The sequence below is a fragment of the Piliocolobus tephrosceles genome, chromosome 3 (genome assembly GCF_002776525.5).
Source record: "Piliocolobus tephrosceles isolate RC106 chromosome 3, ASM277652v3, whole genome shotgun sequence".
NCBI lineage: Eukaryota > Metazoa > Chordata > Mammalia > Primates > Cercopithecidae > Piliocolobus > Piliocolobus tephrosceles.
Genome location: NC_045436.1, coordinates 182688979 through 182714093, shown reverse-complemented (window position 1 = coordinate 182714093; position 25115 = coordinate 182688979). Strand labels below are relative to the sequence as shown.

Here is a 25115-nt window from a genome sequence, read left to right as displayed (position 1 = left end):
ACAGTCCTGCCTTAGTGACAGCACCAGGGCACAGCAGGCCTCGGGGCGCCACAGGAGCTGGGGGACAGGCCCACCTTCACACCCCGTTCTTTCCTCAGCAGCGTCCTGGAAGGCGGGATGGGGGTCCGGTTCCCCGTGGGGCTGAAGACGCTGGGCGCCGTGGGGCTTCTGAAGGGCGCCTGCTTCGGGATGCCTTTGAGTGGGGCTGGAGGATGACAGCAACTGTCAGGGCCAGCAGCAGTGACCGGCAAACGTCCCCCACCCCTTCTAGGCTAGCGCTGCAGTGGGCAAGGGCCAAACCCCGGGCGGGCAGCAGGGAGGACCCCCAGAATCCCAGACCTCAGGGAGCATGGGAGTGCCGGGAGCCACAGCCTCACACTTGGCCAAGACACCAAACAAAGACAGCGGCACCCCAGCCCGGCCACAGGATCTCACCCAGTGGAGTCTCTCACCAGCGCGGGGGGCTGAGCTCTGGCTCCTTCCTGTGCCTCCACAGGCAGGGGCGCGAAGCCAGGCGCCTGGGCTCGAGGACTGCCCTCCCGAGCCTTGTCCTGTCCCAAGGATGCTCCTGAGGCCTACGCCATTACCCACCAGTGCCCACACACACCCTCCAGGGCACGCATGGCTCTCATGGTGCCAGGCCCAGAGAGAGGGTGCCCGGCGGACCGTGCGGTAGCACACTGGGACAGGCTGGACACACTGCACAACAGCTGGCCCACCCTCCCTGGGACAGCAGGTGCAGCCCCAGCCCTGGGATGCCTGGTTGGGGTGGAAGACAAGGGTCTGCTCCAGGCAGGGCAGAGGAGAGGAAGGTGGAACCTTGGCTGCGGTGGGCAGGAACGTGACCTGGGGATGGCCCCCCGATGCAGGGACAACAGTCAGCAGACCCAAGAGGCCTGCCTTCTACTAGGTCCCATGTGAACGCTGTGGAATGATGGGAGCCCAAATAAACTAAGCCAGGCTGGTCCGGGGGCTGCATGGAGGGTGCCTGCAAGGCTGCCCTTTCAGCCTCACCCATCTGCAAGTTTACCCAGCTGTCTCAGCACAGGACGACACCTGTCCTGCCCTCTGGCCCCCAGGTCACTATCCAGCACCCGCTGGGGTGAGTATTCCCTGCCATGGTTCCCGGGAGGCACGCCGTAGTCCTGTGACCAGGGTCCCTTCTGCTGAAGCTCACGCCCAGCCCTGAGAGCACCAATCAGGAAGGGCAGATGGAGGGTGCAGGGGCACGGCCACGCCCTCCCCGCAAAGCCGCCTGGGAACCCAAGAGCAGCACTTGGGGCCGAGAGCCCGAGCCGGGAAGGCCGAAAGCCGCGCTGCTGACAGCAGAGAAGCAGGGGCCAATGCTGTCCTCCCATCCGATCCCGGCCTTCCTGTCTCAGCACCCACGCATCCTCTCAGGGCGCTCCCCAAGGGGAGAAACTGGTGCAACTGCCTGGGCGCCTTTGCTTTCCCAGGCGCTCCCAACCCTGCTGCCTGCGGGTCATTCACATGCACCACCTCCCCAACAGGGAGCCCAGTCTCTAGGTCAAGCCCTTAGCTCTGCCCTAAAAGCAAGGCTCGCGGCACTGGGGTGGGGGCCTTACTGGTGGTGTCCATCTTACGCAGCAGCCCCCGGCCCTTGGCGTGGAAGGGCACCCCGGCGCTCCGCTTCAGCTGCTGGGCGGTCTCCGTGGCTGGAAGGAAGAGGTCACTGTTTGGACAAATGGAAGCAAGATGGCACAGTTCCGGGTTCTTCACCATCAACTTTCCCGCGCCAGGGAAAGACACCGGTGGACTGGGCAGGCGCAACCCGACCTCCTACGGAGAAGAACCGGAACCCGCCTAGCCACGCCTACCGCCCTGCCTATGTCCCGCCCACTGCCCTCCCACTTCCGGCCCCAGGACATAAAAGCCGCTCCCGGTGGGCGAGCGCGCGAACTTCCTCGGCCCCTCCTTGTGCGCCGGACCCAGGAACCTCCTCGGAGAACACCCAGCGACTTCCTCGGCCTCCACCGCCGGAGACCGGTGAGCCTCGCCCCTCCCTCACATTGGCTTGTAAATAAAGTTTTTTTGCCTTGCCTACTTGCCTTTTCTCTGGCATTTGCTCTGGGGGTTGCATTAAAGCAAATCAGCTGGTGCCAAAACCCAGGAGGAGACCCCTCCTCAGGGGCCCCCCAAGGTCCGAGGAGCCTCCTCCTTCCACACCCCAGAGGGACCAGGACCTGGACATCGCTTTCCCCACCTCCAAGTCTCCTAGGGGTGAGTACCTTTTGCCTCCCTCTCATATTCCTTGGCCAGAAGTCCTGCGCAGGCCCAAGGCTTTTTTCCCGGTCACCAGGTGACCCAGGGAAGTTCCCAAAGGCAGAGACCTCTGCCCAAAGGAACTCCATTCCGTTCCATGGGAGACCCGTCCAGGACGGAGACATCCGCCTGGAGGTAATCTCCATTCCGGCTCCAGGAGCCTCTCACCGGTCTCTGGTGGCTCCAAAGGACGCTTTGTAGCCAGGTAGAGTTCGGTTTCCGTTTCCGCCTATTGGCGAGAGGAAGGCAATGGGAAACCCCCAATCCAAAATACCTAGAGACTCCCCTTTAGGGTGTCTTCTAAAAAACCTCAAAACTTTGCAATTAGAACAAGATCTCAGACGAAAGCGACTGGTGTTCCTCTCCACTGTGGCGTGGCCACAATATAATTTAGACAATCAGTCTCAATGGCCGCCTGAGGGCACTCTAGACCGTAACATTTTAACCGATCTCAGTAGTTTTTGTCAACGCTTAGGCAAGTGGTCCAAAATTAATTATATACAAGGATTTTGGGCCTTGCGTTCTTGTCCGGACCTGTGTAGCCAGTGTTCCTTGGCTCAAGTCATGTTGGCTAAGGACGCAGGCCTAACAAAGTCCGTAAAAGAGGAGTCATCTTTCCCGTGTGAGTTGCCCGAAGACCTTACTTCCCCTCTCTCCCTTCCACTCCCGCCGTATACTCCACCTCCCCTTCCCGCTTCGGCCCCACCTCCTCTTTCAGCTCCACCTCCCCCTCCCACTCTCGTGGTTGTCCCGCCTCCCTCCTCAGCCTCTCCCACCATTGTTGAGGCTACACTTCCCTCCGACCCCTCAGCACTTCCGCCTGGTCATCTTAGCTTGCCTATCTCTGCCCATACCTGCTCTAAAGATTGCCTAACTGCCCCCGCTCCTACTCCCACCCTATCCAACCCCCCTGCGGTCTTAGCACCCTTGCGTGAGGTGGCCGGAGCTGAGGGTGTAGAGTTCATGTTCCCTTCTCACTAGCAGATCTTTCAAAGATTGAAAAACGCTTAGGAGATTTTTCTGCCAACCCTACAATTTATACCAAAGAATTTAGATACCTTTGCCAGGCCTACGATTTAACCTGGCATGATCTCCAGGTTATTCTTACCTCTACTCTAAACCCTGAGGAGCAGGAGCGCATCCTAGTGGCCGCCAGGCAGCATGCCAATCAATTACACTTAACAGACCCTGCCTTCCCACTAGGGGAACAAGCAGTCCCCTCTATAGACCCAGACTGGAACTATCAAGTAGGCCAGCCAGGCCGCTGAAGACGAGATATTATGACTCAATGTCTTCTGGCTGGTATGCAGGCGGCCTCAAATAAGGTAGTAAATTTTAATAAACTAAAAGAAATTATTCAAGGTCCAGATGAGAACCCTGCCACATTTTTAAACAGGCTAACCGAGGCTTTAATTCAATACACTCGGTTAGACCCAGCTTCCCCAGCCAGGGCCACTATTCTAGCATCATATTTTATTTCACAATCTGCCTCGGATATTCGGAAAAAACTCCAAAAGGCAGAGGATGGACCTCAAACTCCTATTCAAGACCTAGTCAAGTTGGCTTTCAAGGTCTATAATTCAAGGGAGGAAACGGCTGAGGCCCAACGACAGGCCCACCTAAAGCAGAAGGTACAGCTCCAGACTCAAGCCTTAGTTGCTGCTTTGCAGCTTAGCCGTAACCCAAAACTGGAGTGCAAAACCCCCGGAGGCTCAAAGACAATAAAAGGGGCTTGCTATAAATGCAGTAACCCAGGGCATTGGGCTAATAGATGTCCCCAGAGTCCCCAACCGCCTGAGCCAGTGCGGCCATGCTACAAGTGCGGAATAGCTGGACACTGGGCTAAAAAGTGTCCTAACCCTCGTCTGCCAACAACTCCTTGTCCAGCATGCCATGAAGAAGGGCACTGGAAGTCTGACTGCCCCACCCTGAGAATGGGCATGGCACCTCAACGTGATGTCCCTTCTCAGGACCCTGGGAGCTCCTTCCAGCTCTTACATCTGGATGGCGACTGAAGGTGCCGGGACTCGGGGACCCCCATCACCCTCGCCGAGCCGCAGGTAACTCTCCTGGTAGCAGGTAAGACAATTAATTTTTTAATTGACAGCGGGGCTACCTACTCTGTTTTGCCGTCTTTCGAAGGGCCTAGCCTTCCCTCCAATATTTCTGTTGTAGGAGTCAATGGCTCCCTGTCCAGCCCTCGAAAAACCCCACCCCTTAATTGCTGCCTGGCCAACAACTATTTTGCGCACTCGTTCCTCATTATCCCCTCATGCCCCACTGCCCTACTGGGCCGAGATGTTTTAAGTCAACTGAAAGCCTGTATCTCCATCCCTACTAGCGCCCCCCACCCCACCCGCCATCTGCTTCTAGTATTGACTAACTCAAATGACTCCAACAATCCTACTAACCCTTTCCCCGATTTCCCCATTCCTATCGACCCCCAAGTGTGGGACACCTCCACTCCTGTCGTGGCGGACCATCATCCGCCAATACTTATAAAACTTAAGAAACCATCTCAGTTTCCAACCCGCCCACAGTTCTCTCTCTCTCCACAGCACTTACGAGGACTAAAACCAATCATTACTAGGTTACTCAGCCAACACATCCTCATCCCCATTCATTCTCCCTGTAACACCCCAATCCTACCTGTAAAGAAGGCAGATGGAACTTTTCGGTTAGTGCAGGATCTTTGTCTTATCAACGAAGCTGTTTGTCCCACCCGTCCGGTAGTTCCCAACCCCTTACCCTTCTTTCTCTCATTCCACCTAATACAACACACTTTACTGTACTGGATCTAAAAGATGCACTTTTCACTATTCCCCTGCACCCAGATTGTCAGTTTCTTTTTGCTTTTACATGGGAAGACCCAGACACCCATACCTCCACCCAAATGACATGGACAGTGCTTCCCCAAGGGTTCCGAGACAGCCCCCCTTTCTTTGGGCAGGCCCTAGCAAAAGATTTAGCCTCCTGTCCTCTTACCAATAGTAAAATTCTCCAATATGTAGATGACCTTTTACTCTGTAGTCCCACGGGACAGGACTCTCTTTTAGACACTGCGATCCTCCTTAATCATCTAGGATCCAAAGGTTACCGAATATCCAAACAGAAAGCTCAACTCGCACAACAATGTGTCATATATTTAGGTATTGAGATCACTCCTACGACGCGCTCACTTACTACAGACCGCTTAACTCTAATACAAAATCTTTCTCCTCCTCAAGACGCTAAGGAAATTCAATCCTTCCTAGGCCTAGTAGGATTTTTCAGACACTGGATTCCTAATTTCGGAATCTTGGCTAAGCCTCTATATGCAGCTGTCAAGGAGACTCCCCAAGGACCTTTGTCTAACCCAAAGTTAATCTATAAACATTTCACTCACCTGAAAAACTGCCTTCTCTCACATCCTACTCTCTCACTCCCAGACTTCCAACACCCCTTCCAGCTTTTCACAGATGAAAGACAAAAAGTTGCAGTGGGTCTTTTAGCCCAATCTATAGGCGCCACCAACCACCCCGTGGCATATCTATCTAAACAATTAGACCCCACCGTACAAGGGTGGCAGCCCTGTCTTCGGGCCTTAGCAGCAGCAGTCTGTCTAACCCAAGAAGCAAAGAAACTCATTAGGGGTGGTAACCTAACAGTCTTCTCTACTCACCGCCTTCAAGATCTTATTGCCCACAGAAGTATTAGCCATCTAACCCCGTCCAGACTCCAACTCTTTCACCTCCTATTCATAGAGGACTCCACCATTGCCTTAGGAGTCTGTTCCTCTCTGAATCCAGCCACCCTACTTCCTGACCCTCTCAAGCAACCTAGTACTGAACACTCCTGTCCAGAACTTTAAGAGGCCCAACCACCTAGTCACTTACATTTACATGACCAGCCATGGGAAGGCTCACAGTTAACTCTATTTGTAGATGGCAGTTCTTTTATAAATTCTCTAGGAAACAGACAGGCAGGATACGCGGTAGTTACATCTTCTGCGGTCCTAGAAGCTAAGCCTTTACCACAAGGAACAACATCACAGCAGGCAGAACTTACCGCACTAACTAGGGCTCTCCTCCTATCCAGAGGAAAAACGGTAAACATATACACAGACTCCAAGTAGGCCTTCTTGACTGCACACACCCACTCTGTCATCTGGAAGGAGAGAGGGTTCCTAACCACCAGTGGAACCCTATAGTCAACAAAAAACAGATACTCAAACTGCTAGACACTTTATCAGCGCCTTCCAGAGCAGCCATCATACACTGTAAAGGTCATCAGACTCCATCTAACTCTGTGGCGGCTGGCAATAACTTTGCCGACACCACTGCCAAGTCGGCAGCCGGATTCTCCACTCCCACGCTTCTCTCTATTTGTTTTCTCTCTCCTCAATATACCCCTACTTATACCCAAGAGGAAAAGACCAAACTATTACAAGATTCAACAGCCAAACTAGCCGCAGACAATTGGATTTACCTCAATAATAAATTAGTTATTCCTGAAACTCAACTCCACACCATTCTAAAAGACATACATAATTCCCTACACATAGGACCCAAAGCTTTATATAACCTCCTAAGCCCCCTCATTCACTGCCCCACACTCATGAAACACCTAATCATAATAAACCGACAGTGTTCCACATGCCTCAAGTCAAACCCTCAAGGCGCATTGCGCAACCCTCATCCGAGCCATCAACTCAGAGGGCACCAACCAGGCGAAGATTGGCAAATTGACTTTACCCACATGCCAAGGCATAAAAAATTCAAATATCTCTTAACCCTCGTTGATACTTTTTCGGGATGGATAGAAGCCTACCCTATTACAGGAGAAACTGCCAATATAGTTGCCTCCATACTCACTGGAGTTATTCCTAGGTTATTATTCCTAGGTTTGGCCTCCCGCTCACTCTTCAGTCTGACAATGGCCTAGCATTCATCTCCAAGGTAGTCCAACAGGTGGCAGCCCTCCTACACATCACCTGGAAACTCCACATCCCTTATAGACCTCAGTCTTCTGGTAAAGTAGAGAAGGCCAACGGGCTCATTAAGCAGCAACTCACCAAACTCTCCCTCGAGACTCGACAATCGTGGGTAACTCTCCTTCCCCTGGCCCTAACTCGGCTGCAAGCAGCCCCACGGAGTCCAACAGGCCTCAGTCCGTTTGAATTAGTTTACGGCCGGCCCCTCACCCTCCAGCAGTTACCCACCCTTTCTTCCCCGCTGGCAACTTATCTCCCATACCTAACCTTCTTGAGACAACAACTGAGACAACATGCAGAACTAGCACACCCCTCTCCAACAGACACCTATAGCCCACATCTCTCTCAGCCCAGGAGACCAAGTATACTTAAAAGATATCCAAGCCAAAGATCTTCAGCCTAGGTGGAAAGGCCCCTATACTGTCCTCCTATCCACATACACAGCAGCCAAACTTCTAGGACACACGCACTGGGTCCATATATCACAATTTAAAAAGGCCCCCACAGAAGACAATCAGTGGACATCTACTAGACTTACCCCTACCCGTCTCAAATTCACCAAACTCTCCCAACCACCACACGTTCCCTGACCCCTTGCGCTTATCCCGGTTTCTCGCCATACTCTATATAAACATAACAGAATTCCAATATCTTACCCCAGATCCCTACTTGCCTCCAGATAATAGCCCATCACAGTGGTTCTCCCGCTTACCTTTATAGAACATCTTCAGTGACAAGGTGTACCCTGTGATTACACTGAAGATGAAGTACTATTTCATACTTATATTACTATCTTTTTCTTGCATTTCAATCTCTATTACTAACCCAACTTTCATATGGAGATTCTCTATAGTTGAAACTTGGTCACACAAAAATAAACAGCACTCACAGCTACAAGGCACTACTGACTGCCCCCCCTTCAGGCTGCCAACCCCATCTTACTATAAATTTCACCCTATCGTGTTGCAGTGCGGCCAGAGCTAAGGCTCTCTGCTTCCTGCACGATCAGACACATTACAATTGTAAGACTTACTGGAAACAAAAGAACCTAGGATGCCCTTACATTTATTGCAAGATCCATTATGCAACCTTGAGACAGACGAAACCCACTGCTCTCTTCACCATTGCGAATCAACGAACCCCCCTTCAATACCAATTAAATATCAAAGACCCATGGAACCCCCAATGGGCAGACGGAGTCAAAGGTGGACTCTACACAGGCTACACAATTCTTAGTTCATTTCCCATGGCTACTCTCCTGATAAAAAGAACACTTGTCCAGCAAAAATCCCTTCCTCAAAACATACAAGCCCTACAGAATTTAACCTTAGCCATACAAGCACAAGAACAGGCCTTACAAGATCAATTACACTCCTCCAATAAGGACCCCTTCTCATGGTTAAAACTAGTCTGTCAAGGGTTAAACCTAACACAAGCAGCCAACCTAACAAATCTCTCCCACTGTTTCCTCTGTGCGGCCCTTGAAAGAGCCCCTTTAGTGGCAGTCCCCTTACCTACTGCTTTCAAGGCTACAACTAACTCCATGGGCACCTCCCAAAAACCGTTCTTACTCCAAGTCCCACTATACCAAAGCCCAGAAAGTCCAATCCTTCCTTTCTGCTACTCTATCCCAAACACCTCCTGGTGTAACTATACCCAGCCACCCGCTAAGACCCAGACGGCTCCCATCGGAGGTTATTTCTGGTGCAACAAAACCCTCTTCAAGGTCCTTAATCACACATCCATTGGTCAATCCCTTTGTGTCCCAGTGTCCCTAGTACCTAGTTTAACCTTATATAGCAAAGCAGAAGTAGCTGAACTCGTCATACAATTTAACCCTCCTCCTAATGATCTCCAAAAACGGGCTGTCTTCCTTCCCCTAGTCGTCAGAGTCTCCCTGGCCGCCTCCTTAGTGGCGTCAGGGCTTGGAACTGGGGCACTTGCCCACTCGGTACAGTCTACCCAATCTCTAGCAGCTCAAATCCGAGAGGCCATAGAGGCTTCAGCTGAAAGCTTGGCCTCTCTGCAGCGTCGAATTACCTCAGTGGCCCAGGTAGCAGCACAAAATAGGCGAGCATTAGATTTACTTACTGCCGAAAAAGGAGGAACATGTCTCTTCTTAGGAGAAGAATGCTGCTATTACGTAAACGAGTCAGGCCTAGTAGACACTAACATCCAAACCCTAAACAGGATTAAAGCAGAACTAAAAACCTACAATATCCCCTTCACCCCCAGACCACTGGTATGGCTGCTGCCCGTAATACAGCAGATGCTCCTGTTCCTAATTCCCATACTAATCCTGTTTTGTCTTATGTCTCGCTCCTGTTTTAATCAAATTTCTCCGAGCCAAAGTTCAAGAGATCACGCGCGTCACCTTCAACCAGATGCTTCTTCATCCGTACGTCCAAATACCAACCATAGACCCCAACCTCAACGACATCCCTTAACAGCAGGAAGTAGCCAGACAGACCACGGCGCCCCTTATCACTATTATCAATAAAAGGTTGGACTGTTTGGACAAACGGAGGCAAGATGGCGCAGTTCCGGGTTCTTCACCATCAACTTTCCCTCGCCCGGGAAAGACACCGGTCGACTGTGCAGGCGCAACCCGACCTCCGACAGAGAAGAACTGGAACCCGCCTAGCCATGCCTACCGCCCCGCCCCCGACCCGCCTATGTCCCGCCCACTGCCCTCCCACTTCCGGGCCCAGGACACAAAAGCCGCTCCCGGCGGGCGCGCCGTGTGAACTTCCTCGGCCCCTCCTTGTGCGCGAGACCCAGGAACCTCGCCTGAGAACGCCGGAGGGAACTTCCTCGGCCCCTCCTCATATGCAGGACCAAGGAACCTCCTCCGAGAACGCCGGAGCGACTTCATCGGCCTCCACCGCCGGAGACCGGTGAACCTCGCCCCTCCCTCACATTGGCTTGTAAATAAAGTTTTTTTGCCTTGCCTACTTGCCTTTTCTCTGGCATTTGCTCTGGGGGTCACATTAAAGCAAATCAGTCACATGTGTCAGGGATCGTCAGAGCGAGAGCTCTTGGCCCTTGTAAACACATCTCTGTCAAGCGGATTCATCCGACGACCTGAGCCGTGAACACTGCATTCTCTCTAAATGAGCAGCCGTTTTGAGCAGGGCCTGACACCAGCTCGCACATTACAACAAGTCAGAAACTCACTCAGGTGAGCAAGTTTCGGGAGCTGGGTGGCTGTGGCTGCACCTCCCAGGACCCCATGGCAGGGGGAAGCAGCAGAGAAGGAGTTGAGGGGCCTCCCCCTGGCTCAGTGGGAGCGCCGTCCTCGCTGAGGGTCAGCAGGCATGGTCTAGACACAAAAATATGAGGAAGAAACAAACGAAGAGATTTTCCTGACTTGGTTCAGTGAGGCTGAAGGGTCAGGGGACATGAGTGCCCAAAGCAGAGCCTGAGGCTGCTGCTGGCCTCCAAAACGGACGCGTTCCACTGTGGGGTGGGGCCCAAGGGGCGAGCAGAGTCCTTCACGGACTACCCAGTGCCCCTGGGGCTGCACGGAGCCTCTTGGACAGCGCTGGGCCCCGGCTGCTGCCTGTTCCAGCCAAGACCCACGCACAGGACGGGCGCGGTGGGTCAAGCCTGTAATCCCAGCACTTTGGGAGGCCGAGACGGGCGGATCATGAGTTCAGGAGATCGAGACCATCCTGGCTAATCCGTTGAGACCCCGTCTCTACTGAAAACTACAAAAAACTAGCCGGGCGAGGTGGTGGGCGCCTGTAGTCCCAGCTACACGGGAGGCTGAGGCAGGAGAATGGCGTAAACCCAGGAGGCGGAGCTTGCAGTGAGCCGAGATCCGGCCACTGCACTCCAGCCTGGGCGACAGAGCGACACTCCGTCTCAAAAAAAAGAAAAAAAAAGACCCACGCACAGCTGCTGTCAGCCTTTTATTTGGATTCTCTAGAAACGGGGTATTGATGTACATTATAAATATTCATTCTATAACCATTCAAAATAAAATGATTTTATTGTAATCTTTGTCGTGCTTTGGGAAAATGTTAAACGAAATGATTAAATATCTTTCAAGTCAAATTGAGATCACTGGCCACTCAAGAAGGTAGCAACGTGAGAGTAAGGACAGTGCCCCTCCAGCCATTCACAACGGCACCCATCGTGCCCAACAGTGGGACTCGGCTGGCACAGAGATCATTTGGTAACAGAGATTAGAGATGCCTTAACCGAAAATTCTGAAGTTTTTGATTTCTTTTTTTTTTTTGAGATGATGTTTTGTTCTTGTTGCCCAGGCTGGAGTGCAATCTCAGCTCGCTGCAACCTCCGCCTCCCAGGTTCTAGCGATTTTCCTGCCTCAGCCTCCCTAGCAACTGGGATTACAGGCCTGCACCACCACGCCTGGCTAATTTTTGTATTTTTAGTAGAGATGGGGTTTCACCATGTTGGCCAAGCTGGTCTTGAATTCCTGACCTCAGGTGATCTGCTGGCCTTGGCCTCCCAAAGTGCTGGGATTACAGGCGTGAGCCACCACGCCTGGCCTAAATTCTGAAGTTTTTAAAGCATGTTTTCAGAACACAAACTTTAATATAGTGATAAACAAACTTCTAACAAAAAACTTCAGGCAGAACTTTATCTTCTTTTTTTTTGAGACAGGGTCTCACTCTCACCCAGGAAGGAGTATAGTGGTGTGATCACAGCTCATTGCAGCCTCAACCTCACAGGCTCAGGTGATCCTCCTACCTCAGCCTCCCAAGTAGCTGGGAGCACAGGCACGCCACCACCATGCCTGGCTATTTTTTTGCTATTTTTGGTAGAGATGGGGTTTCTTGGCTGGTCTCAAATTCCTGGGCTCAAACGACCCACCTGCCCCAGCCTCCCAACAGGTGCAAGCCACCATGCCCGGCCCAGAACACCATCTTGAAGGGGCAGCCTTGGTTCCTTAGAACCTAAAGAACCTACGACTGGAAACCACAAAGACAAGGCCCGACGGCGGCCTGGCCACTCACACTTCTGCAGCAGCTCCGCCCGCAGCGTGGCGCTCTTGGGTTTCCGCTTCAGCTGAAAATGCTTCACCGGGGGCGTGAGGGGTCCCGCGAGGGTCGTCAGGGCGTTTTTGTTCAAGTACTGGCACTCCAGTGGCAGCATGGCAGACGCTTCACACTCACCCACTGCGCGGTAAGAACCACAGATGGTGAGGGGCGCTCAGGCCGCAGAGCTCCCCGCTGAGAGCAGCTGGTGGCTGCCCGGCCCCACACCCTCCTCGGTGAGGGTTAGGTCACGGGAGCTGCGGCTGTTTTCCAGTCCCCGAGAGACGGACTGCCCACGGCTCCAGCAGAACACCCAGGAGCATTTTCAGAGCAGGAATGCCTGAGAGGTGGGCGTGCCTCGAGGCGGCTGCAAACTGGAAAAAGTTTGGCACCGCGGATATCGAGAACCACAAGTGGACATAGTACAGTGATTCCTGGAGGGCTCCAGGCACTTCTAGAACATAAAATGTTAACAGATCCCACCCCGATGTAAGAAGGACCCCCCATCTGTGGCTTCTCTCTTCCCTTCCCCAAGGGTAACCAGGCTGGTGGTCTCTCCTGGAATCCCAGCGCTCATCCAAACCGCCCACATCCATTCCCTCAGTCCGCATGGTCACCCAGGGTTCAGAGCCCAGGAACTGCCCCACAGGGACAGGCAACCTCCCACCTGAACTGGCTACGTGTCCCGCCTGGAGAGAAAGCACAGGCAGGCAGCTGAGAGTTCACCGCCCTCGGCCTTCCTGCCTGCGGGACACTCCTGAGACACCAACGGGGTGTGGGGTGGGGTGGACTTGTCCAGACCACTGCTCCAGAGGCATCTGCGTGGTGTGTGTGCTCTCACAGGTGGGCAGAGGTGCCACCTGCAGGGGGGTGGCCAGGAGGGCCCCTGCAGGAGTGTGCAGCCTCGATGTCCATCCCACAACCCTGTCTCTCTGGGTGTTGCCCTTGAAGGAGCTGGGGCACAACGTCTGGGCTCTGAGGAGCCAGTTCCAACTGTCCAAAGCAGGAGAGAAACTTAGAAAAGCACAAGCATCCCATCAACACATGTTCTTCAAAATCACCAACAAATTGTTTTTTCTTTTTTTAAGAGATACATTCTCGGCCGGGCGCGGTGACTCAAGCCTGTAATCCCAGCACTTTGGGAGGCTGAGGTGGGCGGATCATGAGGTCAGGAGATTGAGACCATCCTGGCTAACACGGTGAAACCCCATCTCTACCAAAAATACAAAAAAATCAGCTGGGCGTGGTGGCGGGCGCCTGTGGTCCCAGCTACTCAGGAGGCTGAGGCAGGAGAATGGCATGAATCTGGGAGGTGGAGCTTGCAGTGAGCCAAGATCGCGCCACTGTACTCCAGCCTGGGTGACAAAGTGAGACTCCATCTCAAAAAAAAAAAAAAAGAGAGATACGTTCTCACCCTGTTACCCAGCCAGGCTGGAAGTGCAGTGGCACGATCACGGCTCACTGCAGCCTTGGCCTCCCAGGCTCAAGTGAGCCTCCCGCCTCAGCCTCCCAAGTACCTGGGAGGACAGGCGCGTGCCACCATGCCCAGCTAATTTTTATTTTTTGTAGAAATGGGTTCTTGCTATGTTTCCCAGGCTGGTCTTGAACTCCTGGGCTCAAGTAATCTGCCGCCCTCAGCCTCCCAAAGTGCTAGGGTTACAGGAGTGAGCCACAGAGCCTAGCCTTGCGAATATTTTCTAAGCAATTTTCAGTTCACATTTAAACAACTGAATTGCTGATATTTTCAACATGCATTTTTGAGCATGTACTCTGGGCCAGGGAATGTTCTGGGCCCTAGAATCTAGGATCTGCAGATACAACCTGAATGGGCAGAGCCCCTGCCCTCACGGAGCCAACCAGGAAGAGACCGCGAGTGGCGCTGACACCGCAGCAGTGAGGATGGGGCCTGTAGGTTGTCTTGAGTTTGTTTTCAAAGATGGCAAAAAAGCCAGGCAGCAGCTAACACGGGAGGATGGTGTGTACACAGTTAATATTTTAGGGACCAGGACACATGGAAAAACGTAACAGTCTAAAAATCAAATTCATTTCAGAAAAAAACTTTTCAAGAAAGATCCATTTCCCTCCTCCCAACATGAATTAAAGCCACACAACATACCCTTTTCTCTAAGTTCTCCCAAAATATCCTGAACATTGGGATTCTGCTCCTCGAGCTCCAGGTTAAGCGAGCCCGTGTCCGGAAAGGACTTCAGGATGTCGGCGACCATGAGCACCCAGGGGTCCGAGTCGAGGCTGGCGAGCTGGATGATCTCCATCAGGGCGCCCTTCATCTGCAAGACAGGATGTGCCGGTGCCACCATGCCCTTGCCCACTTCTGAGCCCACTCCCTGCTGAGCTTCTGAATGGGCACTGGGCAGTGGCAGGGCTCTCTGGCAGTCTCAACCAACACTTCCTCCTGAGGGCTCTCCTTCCTCTGAGTCCCCGGCCTCACCCCAGGGCCACCTTGCTTCCCTGAGCTGCCACAGCCACTGCCAGGTTGCAAGGCCCGGCATCTGGTGCCCCCCGGCAGCCTCCCACCTCCCAGCAGCACCCAGTCTGCCGGGCTTGCGCTCCCCCACCAGTGTGCAGATGCAAGAAAACCTGAAGGCTGAGACGCCGGGGCCACCACCGCCCCCACAGAAAGCCTGCAGGCGGGGCATCCTGGGGATGAGGGGCGGACAGCAGGCAGGTGCCCAGCACAGCAGAGCACAGGAGCAGGGTGGAGTCACCTGCCGCAGGGGGTGTGTGCCCGGGCAGCAGGGGGTGTGTGCCTGGGCAGCAGGGGGTGTGTGCCCGGGCAGCAGGGGGTGTGTGCCTGGGCAGCAGGGGGTGGCGCCTGGGCAGCACCCGTGCCAGCTGAGCTGGTCAGCCTAGTCACCATCTGGGCAGGGATGGCCACCTCCAGGTCTGGATGGCGCTGGGAGGTGGCGCGCATGGAGCCTGGAGGTGGCCCCGGGACCTGGAGTGAGGCCAGGGCCTTTGGGAGGCCATGGGCGATGTGGGTGGAGGAAGCAGGTGCACCCCGTGCTCCCTCAATGCCTGGGAGGCCAGATCCATCCACACCAGGGCCAGCTTCAGCCACATAAACCCCCTCCCACAAGGAAACGCAGAGAACCAGGCCCTGGCGTGCCCATGCCTCTGCCACGGGCCCACTGGGCTGCTCACAGCATGAGACGGCTGGGCCGGCAGGAGCTGGGGTTGAACAACAGCGCCCCGCCCTATCCAGATGCCAGGGCTGAAACCCCAGCACAAGGCGTTCTTGATGCCCACTCCCTGTGTCAGGTGCCAGAGACCTGTACTAAAGAGGGCTGCAGCCATCACGGCCCCGCCAGCACCACCTCCTGGTGGCCTCTGAGTGGGAGGACCTTCCAAAGCTTCCCCTCAGACCTCACTGTCCTCATGGGCTTCCTGCCTGGAGAGAAGTTGGCTCGAGGGGCAGAGGTCAGAGGTCGTGCCACGGGAGCCTGACTGCTGCCAAGCCACCCTGCATCTGCCCTGCAGGACACCCAGCTGCCCTCAGGAGTCAAGAACCTCCGCGTGGCCCAGCCGTTCTGTTCCTTGGGCATTAGGGAGGGTGTTGCCTCAGCCTCTGACCCTGTGTCCCCAGCCCTCACTCCCGACGCCCACCCGAGTTCAGAGAACAGTGCGCGCTGCAGGAGAGGATGCCACGTGGCTGCAGGAGGCGCTGCGCACACAGTGACTCTGGCAGCCGCACAGCCCCACGGTTCCCAGCCAGTGCTGCCTCCTCACAGCAGCCCCAGGAAAACCCTACGCCTGCCAAGAGGCACGTGGGCGGTAAAGATAAAAAAAAGCCAAAAAAGCCGGGGATGTTAATTTAAAACAAAAAGGACCACTGTTGTGGAGTAAATGTTTTCTCTCTCCCAAATGCGTATGTTGAAGCCTGTCTTGCTCTACTTGGACATCTGTTAGAAAATGCTCGGCTTTCCCGGGTGCGGTGGCTCACGCCTGTAATCGCAGCACTTTGGGAGGCAGAGGTGGGTGGATCACCTGAGGTCAGGAGTTGGAGACCAGACCACCCAATATGGTGAAACCCTGTCTCTACTAAAAATACAAAATTAGGCTGGGCGCGGTGGCTCAAGCCTGTAATCCCAGCACTTTGGGAGGCTGAGACGGGCGGATCACGAGGTCAGGAGATTGAGATCATCCTGGCTAACCCGGTGAAATCCCGTCTCTACTAAAAAAAAAAAAAAAAATACAAAAAACTAGCCGGGTGAGGTGGTGGGCACCTGTAGTCCCAGCTACTCGGGAGGCTGAGGCAGGAGAATGGTGTGAACCCGGGAGGTGGAGCTTGCAGTGAGCTGAGATCCAGCCACTGCACTCCAGCCTGGGTGACAGAGCAAGACTCCATCTCAAAAAAAAAAAAAAAGAAAAAAAAGAAAATACAAAATTAGCCAGGCGTGGTGGCGCATTCCCATAATCCCAACGACTCAGGACGCTGACGCAGGGGAATCGCTTGAACCCAGGAGACAGAGGTTGCGGTGAGCCGAGACCACGCCATTGCACGCTAGCCTGGGCAACAAGAGCAAAACTCCATCTCAAAAAAAAAAAGAAAGAAAGAAAAGATAATGCTTGGCTTACACACAACAGAAATTTACTTCTCACGGTTCTGGAGGTGGAGAGTCCAAGATCAGTCAAGGCGCTGGCAGATTCCCCGCCTGGTGGGGGCCCCTTCCAGCTTCATGGAAGGTGCCTTTTGCTGGTGGAAGGGGGGAAGGAGCTCTCCAGGCCTTTTTTTTTGAGACAGAGTCTCGCTGTTGTCACTCAGGCTGGAGTACAATGACAGGATCTCAGCTCACTGCAACCTCCGCCTCCCCAGTCCCAGAGATTCTCCTGCCTCGTCCTCCCATGGTGCTGGGAATCCAGGTGCCACCACCATGCCCAGCCCGGGCCTATCTTGTGAGGTCTGTAATTCTTAGAGAGCAGGGGCCCTAACTCACTTCTGTACCCTTTACTGAATAAACTATCACATCATTAAAATCTCTCTTCCTCGTCCCTGGTATAAAGGACTGCTATTTACTAAGCTTTTAAGAGGAACAGGGCCAGGTATAGTGGCTCACACCTGTGCTTCCAGCTACTTGGGAGGCTGAGGTAGGAGGATCACTTGAGCCCAGAGGTTTGAGGCTGCAGTGAACAAAGATGGCACTACTCCACTCCAGCCTGAGTGACAGAGCAAGATTTAATTTCTTAAAAAAATTAAAAATTGGCTGGGCACAGTGGCTCATGCCTGTAATCCCAGCACTCTGGGAGGCTGAGGCGGGTAGATCACTTGAGGTCAGGAGTTCAAGATCAGCCTGTCCAATATGGAGAAACCCTGCCTCTACCGAAAATACAAAAATTAGCCAGGCATGGTGGTGCACTCCTGGAATCCCAGCTACTAGGGAGGGTGAGGCAAGAGAATCACTTGAACCTGGGAGGTGGAGATTGTGGTGAGCCAAGATGGCACCACTGCACTCCAGCCTGGGCGACAAAGTAAGACTCTTGTCTAAAAAAAAAAAAATTAAAAATTAAAAAAAAGACACATTACAAAACCAGTGAACTGGTTGCAGAATTTCATTCAGAAACACAAGTTGTAGCAGATGCCACGTATAAGGTTAACCTTACGTGTCAACTTGACTGGGCCATAGGGTACCTGGACAGTTAGTCCCTCGTGATTCTAGGTGTGTCTGTGAGGATGTTTCTGCATGAGACTAACATCTGAATTGTACTGAGGCAGAGGGCCCTCCCTACTGCTGAGTGGGTCTCATCCAATCAACTGGAAACCAAAGCAGAACAAAAACGCCGAGTAAGGGGAACTCCTGCCCGTTTGAGATGGAAGATTGGTCTTCTCCAGCCTTCAGACTCAGGCTGAAACATCAGCTCTTCCTGGGTCTTGAGTCTAAGGGCTTACATCACTGGCTCTCCTGGTGTGTGTGCATGTGTGTGTATGTATACCCTCTTGGTTCTGTTTTTCTGGAGAATCCTGCCCGATACACTGTGGAACACATCCAGCCCAGTCATCTAGTCACCCTGTATCTATGGTCCTATGTAGAAAAGTTTAATTTTCAGAATGATATCCCTAAGGTACCAGACCCCTAGATAAATGAAGAAAGAAAACTAAGATAGATAAATTAGAATGTCTTATAAATCTTTTTTAAATACCAAGAAAATAAATAAAAATATTTTTTCAGAAAAGTATACTACCCGGAATGGCCTAGTACTTTCACAGTCTAGTTAAATGAGGTCTTTATCACAATTTCTCATAATACATAAGGACAAAGTCCAAGAAAAATACATATAAAATAAAGCTGGTATACTTAATGTTAGATAGAAGCAGATTTTAAGAACAAAACATTACTAAATACAGAGATCTCTACGTAAAGATCCAAGGTTGAGTTCACATGGTAACTAAAACAAATGTAAACTTGGATGCACCTAATAACACAGCCCCAAGATGTATACAGCATAAGCTGAGAAGGAAGAACAGAAAAATCCATAATCATAATGGGGAGATCAACAAATCCTCTACTGATTTTTTTTTTTTTTTTTTTTTTAATCAAGCTGCACGTGCCTGTGATACTTGGGAGGCTGAGGAGTTTGAGTCCAGCCTGGGCAACACCACACCTTTAAAACAAAAAACAGTAAGAATAGAATAGATTTGTACAACATGATTATACAAATTTGGCCTAATGAACATCCACTGACCAATGGATCTCAAAACTATCACATGTGAATACATGTGATTCGCAAGTTTACTTGCAACATTTACAAAAACTGACCATATATTTTGCCATTAAGCAAATCTTAAATTTCAAACAACTAAAATAACATAAACCATATTCTATGACAAGAGCTCACTACAGCTAGAAATTAATAATAAAAACAAAACTAAAATCTTTTCCCCTCCAATGTAGGAAAATTAAGAAACATTTCTAAATTACACAGGGCTCAGTGAAGAACTTATTGAAATTAAAAAATATTTTTGACTTGATACAGTTCTGTGACTATCAAAACTTGTAGGATGCAGCTAACACTGTAATTAGAAGAAAATTAGTGCAAAAATTAGTGAAACAGAAAGCAAAGATCAACAATACCAGAAGCTGGTACTTTGAAAATTCTTATAAAATCAACAAACATCTGGTGAGATGGATCAAGGGGGAAAAAATAAGAAATAATCACTACACATGCTTCTGACATTTACAAAGAAGATGTTGAGCTGGTCATGTTGGCCCGTGCCTGTAATCCCAGAAATATGGGCAGCCGAGGCAGGTGGATCACTTGGGGTCGAGAGCTTGAGACCAGACTGGCCAATGTGGCAAAAGCCTGTCTCTACTAAAAATACGAAAATTAGCCAGGCATGGTGGCGCATGTTTGTGATCCCAGCTACTCAGGAGGCTGAAACACAAGAATTGTTGAGCCTGGAAGGTGGAGGTTGCAGTGAGCCAAGATCACACCATGGCACTCCAGCCTCAATGACAGAAGGGTATTTGAGATACTCTCTCTACAAAAAAATTAAAAAAAGAAAAGTAGGCAGGTATGGTGGTGCATGCCTGTAGTCTTAGCTGCTCAGCAGGTTGAGGCAGGAGGATCACTTGAGCTTAGGAGTTTAAGGTTACAGTGAGTTATGATCACACCACTGCCACTCCAGCCTGGGTGACAGTGACACTATGCATTAAAACAAACAAACAAACAAAACTCATAAAAACAAAAATCAATACCAAAAAATCCTCCCACAAAGTAAATTTCAGGTCCAGAAGGCTTCATTACCAAGTTCTACCAAATTTAGGAAGAAATCACTCCATTAGTAAACAAACTTTCCAAAGAAAAAGAAAAGACCAGTCTCAGAAAAAAAAAAAAAAAGAAAGAAAAAGACCAGATACGTTACAAATCCTTTTTTAAGGGTAGCATAACCCCAATACCAAAATCCAACAAAGACAGTCTGGGTAAGTAAAACTACAGGTCAATCTCACCCAAGAACAAAGATACAATACAAAATCCCTATACAAAACCTCAGGATGATATAATCCAACAACATAAAATGACCAATTTAGGTTTACCTCAGGAATGCAAGGTTGGTTTATAATTAAAGGTATTTTGTTAATGTGGTGAATTACATGTCAATAGATATTTAAGCATTTGATAAAATTTAAAGTTCCTTTGTGTTCACACTCACTAGGATGGCTACATCAAAAAGATCACAAATGTTGGCAAGGATGTGAGAGACTGAACACTATGGAGAATGTAAGATGGTGTAGCCACTAACATCCTATACAGGAGTGATCCTACTGGCATCAGGTTGGTGCCCCTCGAGGTCAGAGGTCCCAGAAGAAGGAGGAGGAACCCATCTTTGCTGCTCTCCAGCCTCCTTTAGTGACACCTCCAGGCACGGGAGTGAATCAGATGAAAATGGCCTGAAGAGAACCCCCAGGAAACTGCAGCAGCCCTACAGAAGAGGGACCTGACTACTGCAGGAAAAACAAATGAGCAGAAAATGACAATAGCCTCAACAAACACCACCACCACAACAAAAGGCCCCATCCAAGGGCCAGCAGCCTCAAAGACTGAAACTAGGCAAACTCATGAAGATGAGAAAGAATCAACGAAAAAATGCCGAAAACCCCAAAGGCCAGAGTGCCTCTTCTCCTCCAAATGATCACAACGCCTCTCCACCAAGGGCGCAGAGCTAGACGGAGGATCGGATGGACGAGCTGACAGAAGTAGGCTTCAGAAGATGGGTAAAAATAAACAAACAAACAAAACAAACAAACAAAAAAAAAACAATGAACTAAAGGAGCATGTTCTATCCCAATGCAAAGAAGCGAAGAACCTTGATAAAAGGTTAAGGAATTGCTAACTAGAATACCCAGTTCAGAGAGGAACATAAATGACCTGATGGAGTTGAAAACCACAGCACAAGAACCTCGTGAATCATCCGCAAGTATCAACAGCCGAATCCACCACGCAGAAGAAAGGATATCAGAGTTCGAAGACCACCTTACTGAAATAAGACATGCAGACAAGAATAGAGAGAAAAGAATGAAAAAAGCCTTCAAAAAATATGGGACTTCATAAAAAGACCCAACCTACTACTGACTGGAGTACCAGAAGCAGACAGGGAGAATGGAAACAAGCTAGAAAACAAACTTAAGGGGCCGGGCGCGGTGGCTCAAGCCTGTAATCCCAGCACTTTGGGAGGCCGAGACGGGTGGATCACGAGGTCAGGAGATCGAGACCATCCTGGCTAACACGGTGAAACCCCGTCTCTACTAAAAAATACAAAAATCTAGCCAGGCGAGGTGGTGGGCACCTGTAGTCCCAGCTACTCGGGAGGCTGAGGCAGGAGAATGGCGGGAACCTGGGAGGCGGAGCTTGCAGTGAGCTGAGATCCAGCCACTGTACTCCAGCCTGGGCAACAGAGCAAGACTACGTCTAAAAAAAAAAAAAAAGAAAACACACTTAAGGATATCATCCAGGAGAACTTCCTCAACCTAGAAAGACAGGCCGACATGCAAATTCGGGAAATACAGAGAACCCCACTAAGATACTACATGAGATGATCAACCCCAAGACACATAATCATCAAATTCTCCAAGGTCGAAATGAAGGAAAAACTGTTCAGGGCAGCCAGGGAGAAAGGCCAGGTCACCTACAAAGGGAAGCACATCAGACTAACAGCAGATCTCTGCAGAAACTCTCCAAGCCAGAAGAGACTGGGGGCCAATATTCAACGTTCTCAAAGAAAAGAATTTTCAACCCAGAATTTAATATCCAGCCAAACTAAGCTTCCTAAGTGAAGGAGAAATAAAATCTTTTCCAGACAAGCAAATGCTGAGGGATTTTGTTGCCCCATCAGCCCTGCCCTGGAAGAGCTCGGGAAAGAAGCACTAAATATGGAAAGAAAAACCATTACCAGTCACTGAAAAAACACACCAAAATATAAAGACCAATGACATTATGAAGAAACTGCATCTAGTGTGCAAAATAACCAGATAGCATCATGATTACAGGACCGAATTCACACATAACAATATTAACCTTAAATGTAAATGGGCTAAATGCCCCAATTAAAAGACACAGACTGGCAAACTGGATAAGGAGTCAAGACCCATCGGTGTGCTGTATGCAGCAGACTCATCTTACATGCAAAGACATACACAAGCTCAAAATAAAGGGATGGAGGAAACTTTACTAAGCAAGTGGAAAGCAAAAACAAACAACAACAATAACAAATGGGTTGCAATCCTAGTCTCTGACAAAACAGACTTTAAACCAACAAAGATCAAAGAAGACAAGAAGGGCATTACACAATGGTAAAAGGAATAAGTCAACAAGAAGAGCTAACTATCCTAAATATATATGCACCCAATACAGGAGCACCTAGATTCATAAAACAAGCTCTTAGAGACCTACAAAGAGACTTAGACTCCCACACAATAACAGGGGGAGACTTTAACACCCCACTGTCACTATTAGATCAACGAGACAAAAAACTAACAAGGATATTCAGTACTTGAACTCAGTTCTGGATCAAGTGGACCTAGTAGACGTCTACAGAACTCTCTACCCCAAATCAACAGGACATATATTCTTCTCATTGCCACATGGCACTTATTCTAAAATCAACCACATAATTGGAAGTAAAATACTCCTCAGCAAATGCAAAAGAACTAAACCGCAACAGTCTCTCAGATCACAGTGCAAATTAGAACTCAAGATTAAGAAACTCACTCAAAACCACACAATTTCATGGAAATTGAGCCACCTCCTCCTGAATAACTCCTGGATAAATAATGAAATTAAGGCAGAAATCAAGAATTTCTTTGAAACCAATGAGAACAAAGAGACAATGGGCCAGAATCTCTGGGACACAGCTAAAGCAGTGTTAAGAGCAAAATTTACAGCATTAAATGCCAACATCAGAAAGCTAGAAAGATTTCAAATCGACACCCTAACATCACAATTAAAAGAGCTAGAGAGGCAAGAGCAAACAAACCCCAAAGCTAGCAGAAAAAAAGAAATAACTAAGATCAGAGAAGAATTAAAGGACACAGAGACACGAAAAACCCTTCAAAAAAAAAAAAAAAAAATAAGCAAATCCAGGAGCTGGTTTTTTGAAAAAATTACAAAATAGATAGAACACTAGCTAGACTAATAGAGAAGAGAGAGAAGAATCAAACAGACACCAATAATAATAATAACAATAATAAAGGTGATATCACCACTGGCCCCAGAGAAATACAAACTACCATCAGAGAATACTATAAACACCTCTACACAAATAAACTACAAAATCTAGAAGAAATGGATAAATTCCTGGGTGCATACGCCCTCCCAAAACTAAACCAGGAAGAAGTCAAATCCCTGAACAGACCAATAACAAGCTCTGAAATTGAGGCAGTAATAACCTACCAACCAAAAAAAGCCCAGTACCAGACAGACTCATAACTGAATTCTACCAGAAATACAAAGAGGAGCTGGTACCATTCCTTCTGAAACTATTCCAAACAATGGAAAAGGAGTGACTCCTCCCTAACTCATTTTATGAAGCCAGCACCATCCTGATACCAAAACTGGGAAGAGACAACAAAAAAAAGAAAACTTCAGGCCAGTATCCCTGATGAACATCAATGTGAACATCCTCAATAAAATACTGGCAAACCGAATCCTGCAGCACATCGAAAAGCTTATCCACCACGATCAAGTTGGCTTCATCCCTGGGATGCAAGGCTGGTTCAACATACACAAATCAGCAAGCATAATCTATCACATAAATAACCAAAGACAAAAACCACATGATTATCTCAACAGATGCGGAACAGTCCTTTGATAAAATTCAACATCCCTGCATGTTAAAAACTCTCAAGAAGCTAGGTATTAATGGAACGTATCTCAAAATAACAAGAGCTATTCAGGACAAACCCACAGCCAATGCCATACTGAATGGGCAAAGCTGGAAGCATTCTCTTTGAAAACCGGTACAAGACAAGGATGCCCTCTCTCACCACTCGTATTCAACATAGCATTGGAAGTTCTGGCCAGGGCAATTAGGCAAGAGAAAGAAATAAAGGGTATTCAAACAGGAAGAGAGGAAGTCAAATTGCCTCTGTTTACAGATGACATGATTTTATATTTAGAAAACCCCATCGACTCAGTCCAAAAACTTACTGAACTGATAAGCAACTTCAGCAAAGTCTCAGGATACAAAATCAATGTGATTTTAATAGGCAAGCAAAGAATCAAATCATGAATGAACTCCCATTCAAAATCACTAGAGAATAAAATACCTAGGAATACAGCTAACAAGGGATGTGAAGGACCTCTTCAAAGAGAACTACAAACCACTGTTCAAGAAAATAAGAGAGGGGGCGGACTTCCCAGCCCCACTCCTGTTGGGATGTGGGGACTGCAGGAACTCCGTCCAAGAGCTCCACCGGTGGGGCGGGGTGGGGGGGGACTCTGTCGGCCTCCTTTGCCGGAGGCCGATAGACCTCTCCCCCACACCTTAGGTTACCAAAAATAAACTTGCAGTTTTGCTCCTACACTTGCCTACCCGTTGGTTCTTTTGTATGCATTCTGGTGGTCTTAGAAAAACAAATCAGTTGGTGCCGAAACCAGGGAGGAGACCCCTCCTCAGGCCTCTAGGGGTTGAGGAACCTCCTCCTGCTCCCACACCGCAGACGGACCAGGACCTGAGACCCGCTTCCCTCACTCTCACGGCCTCTCTGGGGTAAGTTCCCTTGTCTCCTCTTTACCTCCCTCGGCCAAAAATCCTGCTCAGGTCCGAGGCCCACTTTTGAGCCACCATGTGGCTCGGGAGACCCGTTCAGGACGGAGACGTCCGCCTGAAGGTAATCTCCACT

At 50.0% G+C, this 25115-nt stretch overlaps 1 protein-coding gene across 2 annotated transcripts in view; it reads right to left on the bottom strand.

The window, feature by feature from the left end:
- The window catches only part of NELFA (negative elongation factor complex member A), a 38674-nt gene that overhangs the window by 3439 nt on the left and 10120 nt on the right, over positions 1 to 25115 (bottom strand). Inside the window, exons 2-5 of one of the 2 annotated variants that reach the window (XM_023206781.1) lie at positions 14378 to 14549; positions 12241 to 12402; positions 1587 to 1676; positions 75 to 205 (exon numbers count right to left, since the gene is read on the bottom strand). In XM_023206781.1, coding sequence (XP_023062549.1) covers positions 75 to 205; positions 1587 to 1676; positions 12241 to 12402; positions 14378 to 14549 — 555 coding nt within the window. The remainder of the gene's footprint in view (positions 1 to 74; positions 206 to 1586; positions 1677 to 12240; positions 12403 to 14377; positions 14550 to 25115) is intronic. The other variant, XM_023206782.1, reaches the window with a different exon arrangement.